Source organism: Capsicum annuum, chromosome 4, assembly GCF_002878395.1.
Source record: "Capsicum annuum cultivar UCD-10X-F1 chromosome 4, UCD10Xv1.1, whole genome shotgun sequence".
Taxonomy (NCBI): domain Eukaryota; kingdom Viridiplantae; phylum Streptophyta; class Magnoliopsida; order Solanales; family Solanaceae; genus Capsicum; species Capsicum annuum.
In genome coordinates, this window is record NC_061114.1 from 227,800,989 (window position 1) to 227,807,311 (window position 6,323).

The 6,323-nt window shown below is 31.4% G+C and overlaps 1 protein-coding gene across 1 annotated transcript; it reads right to left on the reverse strand.

Moving 5' to 3' along the window:
* Window positions 1-5,292: 5,292 nt before the first annotated feature.
* On the reverse strand, window positions 5,293-6,265 carry LOC124898108. Its single transcript, XM_047411732.1, has 3 exons — window positions 5,825-6,265; window positions 5,521-5,725; window positions 5,293-5,477 (listed from the first exon to the last, which is right to left on the reverse strand). Exons 1-3 carry the CDS (start codon window positions 6,263-6,265, stop codon window positions 5,293-5,295), a joined length of 831 nt encoding a protein of 276 aa, XP_047267688.1.
* Window positions 6,266-6,323: the final 58 nt, after the last annotated feature.

Here is a 6,323-nt window from a genome sequence, read left to right on the forward strand (position 1 = left end):
TCCCTTCATCTTCCTTCAAACACTCTTCTTTAGTAAAATTCTTCTTTACACTTCTCCTATTAAATGACCCCAAATTCAATGAAATACCCTTTGATGATCCCTTCCACTTAATTTCAACTCTTAATCTATCAAAATCTTGGACCCCCATTTTCTCATTTAACAAAAAGTTGAAACCTTTAAGGCAATTCACAGTAATCTTAGCCTCATATTTCTTTGATGATAATAAGGGTGAGCATGACATCTACTTCATCATCTTCACAACCTTATTATATATATATAAACTTTTTCAGCCACCCAACAGTGTCGCCTAGCGGTCAATGAAATGAGTCACAACTATGACGTCACAGGTTCAAATTCCAATAAAGACAAGGCTCGAACACTACGATTATAAAATATATATATATATGTATATTTTTTTCACCGACACAAAACAAGAAAATATCAAGAAAGATCACTTTTTGTCTCAAAAAGACTTAAGGACTAGGAGTGTGCTTGTAGACTACGGGTCGTTTGGTACATGATGAATAAACAGTAGTTACTATAAATAGGGAAATAAAATAATTTTGAGATATAGTGAATCCCAAGCTTTATGGTGAGAAAATGATTAATTTCCTTATATGACGTATCATAACAACTCCTTTATATCTTATACTATTTCGATTTACTTTTATTTTTCACGCTTGATATCGTTTTTTTTTTTTACTTTTTACATGAGGTATAAGAGGTCGAATATAATGGGTATGAGGAAAGACGGGGGAAGCTAACTAATAGTGAGGGGGTTCATCCAAACTCCCTTCCGCAGAATATTATACTACTATTTATGCAAGCTTAAAATAATTTTTCATGTATATATAGCAGACGTTGAACCCCCTTCGACTAGTTCTTTCGTTCATATTTTTTGATTTTGAACCCCCTTAGTTAAGATTGAGGAAAGGTTGATATAGGTCGGTGAAATATTGAAGAGAGATGATTAGATAGGACATAGTGTAATTTTTTACTTTACGAGAGTTAATTTAACTAATATTCGGTTTAATTTGAATTTATTTAAAATTCAAATGTTTGATAACTATAAGAAAGAATACTACTTCTTCGGATTCAATTTATTATCTGGTTTTGATTTGACATTGAGTTTAAAAAAATAAAGAATATTTTTGAATTTTACAATTAAATTATGTCTTGTACTTGTATGGTTAACTTTTATTTGTCACGTTCGACTTTGTTTATTTTTACTTTTCAAGAAAGCTATGAGAGGTTGGATATAATGAACACGAGCAGAGGTTGATGTAGGTCAATGAAGTATTGGAGAACATAGATTAGAAAAGATATAGTATAACAAAATTTATTTTAAAAAATTCAAATGTTTAAAAACTATAGAGAAAATCTACTTTTATTGTTTTAATTTGTTTTTTTTTAATTTTGACTTGACATGAAATTTAAGAAAAACGAAGAATATTTTAATTCTTGTGGCCGGAGTCCTACACTAAATATATGTAGAATATATCAACATATCATTTAATCTTGTTGTGTTAAACATATCGTGTGGAAAGTTAAAGCATTATAAAAAAATAAAGCATATATTTTAAACAACTAAAAAGAAACGTACGGCAAATAGATTAAAACAGAGGGAGTAGAATAAGTTGTAATCCTTTTCGTATAAATATAATTAAAAAATATATTTTAAAATACTAATCAACATCAATGCAATTTAATTCTCCAAAAATAAAATATGACAAGTAAATCAAACGAATAGAATGATAATTTTATACATAGATATATCTATAATATATTAAAAGTGTGAAGACCTTTAAAAAAGTGATTTGAATTTTTTGCCCTTCGTTAAAAGACTCTTCTTTAGATAAAACTGTATTTTCACTATTTTTTAAATTTATTATTTAATTATTTCTTATTATATTAACTAGACTTCCTAAAATATATGGGACTCCTAAAATATATGGTAGGAGTATTAATTAATATTTTTCTTTCTACTGTTCAAGTAGAAAAATACACCTAAAATATGACTACTTTATTATTTAATTATTTTTTATTATATTAACTAGACTTCTAAAATATATGGTAGGAGAATTAATTAATATTTTCCTTTCTACTCGATTTTCTAAAATATATGGTAGGAGAATTAATTAATAATTTTCTTTCAATTGTTTGATTAGAAAAATACTCATAAAATAGGACTCTATTAAGAAAATACTCTATAAATATTAATTATTTTATTATTTTACTTTAATTTACAGATGTTAGATAAATGTGGGTCGGCTTTGAATTTTTTTTACATAAATGTTAGGTTAATTGTATTATCGTAATATCTATATTAATTTGTTATTTTATGATAGTTTACAGTTTGTAGATGAATCTCGATTGGTTTTTAGAAATTTTTATGTGTAAAATTTAAGTTTAATTGTATTATTTTTATATCACTTTTATCGTATTATTTTGTTGCAATTTATAGGTGATAGATAAATGTTGGTCCGCTTTGAGAATTTTTTTATGTAAAAGTTAGGTTTAGTTGTATTATTTTGATATCTCTATTATTGTATTACTTTGTTATTGTTTACAGATGTTAGGTGAGTGTCGAACGATTTTGAAAATTTTTTTGTGTGTAAAGATTAGATTTAGTTGTGTTATTTTGATATCTCTATCATTATATTATTTTGTTATAATTTATAGATGGTAGATGAATGTCGATCGACTTCTAAAAATATTTTGGTAAAGATTAGGTTTAATAAATAAATTCTCCATCTTTACATACTTAAAAGATATTAGTTTTTTTCTTCCTTTTTTTTTTTGCTTTTTTTGTTTTCTCTTTTTTCTTTCTTTTTTCAATTTTTTCTTTCTCGTTATCTTTTTTCCATTTTGTCTTTTTTTCTTCTTTTTATTTTTCTTTTTTCTTTTTTTTTTGTTTTTGTACTGATCAATTGGAGAAATAATCCTAAAATAGTATAGAAAAATACTTCTAAAACAGGATTCCACTAAGTAAATACTTCTATAAATATTAAGATTCACGTTAAACTAGAGAAAAAATGAATTTACTTATTGGAAAAATATGATAGATGCTCATCTAACTTGATTCAGTTGCATGTCTAGATTCGTGGATGCTTAATTTTCTAGCCCTCAACTTCTTCACTATTTTTGTCAACATAATAAAATTCAACATGTGTGTATATATATATATCTTCTTTGCTTTCATTCAAGTCATTCTTTAGTGTCAAAATTTTTGCTCAGACAAGAATTATTTTCATCAAAACTGAAATTTTGTGATCACTATTGTATTATTCTGTTGTAGTTTACAGGTTGTAGATGAATTTACAGGTGGTAGATGAATATTGGTCAGCTTTGAGAGGTTTAATTGCATTGTTTTTATATCTCTGTTTTGCAAATTTTTTTGTGTAAAGATAAAGTTTAGCTGTATTATTTTGATATCTCTATTGTCATATTATTTTGTTATAGTTTAAAGGTGATAGACGAGTGTCGGACGGCTTTGAATTTTTTTGTGTGTAAAGGTTAGATTTAATTATATTGTTTTGATGTCTCTACCATCTTATTGTTTTGTTGTTGTTTATAGGTGGTAGATGAATGTCGATCGGCTTTGAGAAATTCTTTTGGTAAAGGCTAGGTTTAATTAAATCAATTCTCCAAAAGATGTTAAATTTAATTATTGTATTTATCTTTATTATTTAAACAAATTTGAACTCGATAAAGTGAGGTACACTAAACTAGTTTTATAATACATGGTAACCCACTTTTACTAATATTATTTACAACAGTGGCTTTTATGGCTTTGATTATTTTTTTTGAGATAAGCATCCAGTATTGCCTCAAACTATGGTAAAATTTGTTACAACACACTCCAACTTCACAGAGATCCTATTACCCCTGAACTCAATTTTAGCAAATTTTTGTCACTCTTTTGTGCTGACGTAGCATGTTTGTTATATAAAAGGGGCTCCACGTCAAAGATGTCACGTCAGCTAAAAAGATTGACAAAAGATGTTACGGCAGCACAAAAGAGTGATAAAAATACGCTATAATTGAGTTCAGGGGTAATTGGATCCCCTGAATTTGAAGTGTGTCGTAGCAAATTTGATCATAGTTTAGGGTAGTAGATGCTTTACTCTATTTTTTGAAAAAACTTGGTTTGAATTTAGATGCAGCCTATTTAGAAGAAGAAAGAAGTATACAATGACTATTGTTGTCTAAAAATTTTCTTTGAAAAGTAACTTTTGTTCTTGTTTAAAAGAACTACAATGCTTTATTTATAACTCTTGACTAATGGTCTAGCTCTGCATCTGCAAGGGGGTGTAATATAGACGACCTACCCTTATGCAAGCTGATTCTATGGCCCCATTCCAATGACTTATAGGTCACAAAGCGACACATAAGTAAGTAGCCTACCCTAACACTGCTTCCAATGCTCAAACCTGTGACCTATAGATCACATGGAGAATTGCGTAACCGCCACCATCAACAACTGATTCCACGACACAAACCTATGACTGGCATATATTTAAGCAACCTATTTGGATGTGCAAGTACCAGTGTGACTTCGTAGCTCGAACTCGTGAGCTATAAGTCACACGTAAACTTTATTGTCAGCCTATCCTGCTGTTCAGGTACCAATGAGTGATTTGGATGACTCGAGTTCACGCACAATTGTCCTTGCTCCAAAGATAGAGAAAAATGATTATCCTAATGTACACAGTGTGATGGTGCAGTATACTTTCTTAATTCTTACTATTGAAAAGGGCAGCCCGCTGTGCTATAGCTCCCGCTATGCACAGGGTTTGTGGAAGGGCCCCACCACAAGGGTGTATTGTACGCAGTCTTACCTTGTATTTCTGGTAGTTACCTTGACCAGGAGGTCACATGACAACAACTTTACCGATTAATCCAAGGCTCCCCTTCAAAAGAAGCGTCGACGAAAATCGTTTGACTGGTGAAGGGGAAGAATACCTTCAACTACTAGGGTTGGTTTTCAAATAAAAATAAAACAATAATAATCAAGAGGAGTATAGAACTAATGTGTTCATTTATCTCAACTTCTCTCTTTGAGAGAACCATAGAAAAGTACTCTTGAGCAGTTCCATAGTCATTTACATTAACATTAGCATTCCTCGAGTACGAAGAAGAAAAGACAAAGAATATACCGACGAGCTAGTTACACTCATATATACGAATGAAAACAAAGAAGAGACTCTCCAGCTCAAAATTCCTAAATGGTATGTAGAACAAATAGGATTAGTGCTATGTATATACTCTTAAAGCTTTACCAATCATTGCTTATTCTGCTGCTGCCAATGGTACTTTGGCCAAACTGTTAGCAATCAGTTCTTCTGAAGACGACTCCTCAAACTTGGGGACAAAGCTCATCGTGTAGTGGAACTCTATTTGTAGGCGCTGATGAAGGGGTGTCGATGCCATCAATCCTTTCTTTACATCAACTTGTAACTCCCTAATAGGGATTGCTGCCAAAAAAACTCTTAATGTACTCTTTACATGCCTCTTTACCTTTATAAATGATGTTCTTTTCAGGTACCCTGTCTTCCTGCATACTGTCGTCGCTGTTGGTGCTCATGAAAATTTTGCTTTCATCCGCAGCCTCTTTGACATCGGTTTTCTGTTTTCTATCGCAAGATGGCTTATCATCTGGTTGTTGAGACTCACTAGGTGCTTGCATAATTGTTGTATCTTGGTCAAATTTGAGGATATATGCCTGATTACAACCCTCAAAAAGTATCTCCCCAAGTGTGTCATTGATATAGTACTCGTCTTTTTCAACCTTGAGGATAAAGAAGTGGTCATTCTAACTCACAATGTAAACACAGGAGATGCCATGATGAGGAGTTTCTTGAGTGGACTTAGAAATCTCATCCCATATGTTGTCAAAAGACGTGGAACCATGAAGGAAGTGGAATCCTTCCTCTTCTTCGATTCCTTCGGGATGAAAGAACCCAATGAATGATTTTTCTGAGACTACTGAGAGTGGACGCACTTTAGCCTCGAGAACTGTCACGAGGTCAAAATGCTTATCTGGGAAACGTTCCCTATAGGTCTCGTTTTCACAAAGATCCCTCCACTGCATCGAGCCTTCACAGATAAGAGAATCAAGTTGGGATTTGATGGGCATATCTTCAGGATTGCAGTGGAACCAATCAGCTATGACAGCAACCAAGTTTGTACAAGCGCTTTCACCAGTAGCTCGTTTACTTCGTTGATCAATCAAAGCAAAGAATATCGAAGTCTGCAGCTTCATTTGTCCGTCATGGCTTATTATTTCTTTTTGCTCCCAACTACCCACAGCAAAACTTTCA

What these genes read in the sequence shown, in the direction of transcription:
- LOC124898108 (XM_047411732.1), bottom strand. Translation starts at nt 6,265, where the DNA reads ATGAAGCTGCAGACTTCGATATTCTTTGCTTTGATTGATCAACGAAGT. An exon ending in GCATCTCCTGTGTTTACATT is followed by an intron (nt 5,726 to 5,824) that starts GTGAGTTAGAAT and finishes GGTTGTAATCAG; the next exon opens with GCATATATCCTCAAATTTGA. An exon ending in AAAGAACATCATTTATAAAG is followed by an intron (nt 5,478 to 5,520) that starts GTAAAGAGGCAT and finishes TTTTTTTGGCAG; the next exon opens with CAATCCCTATTAGGGAGTTA.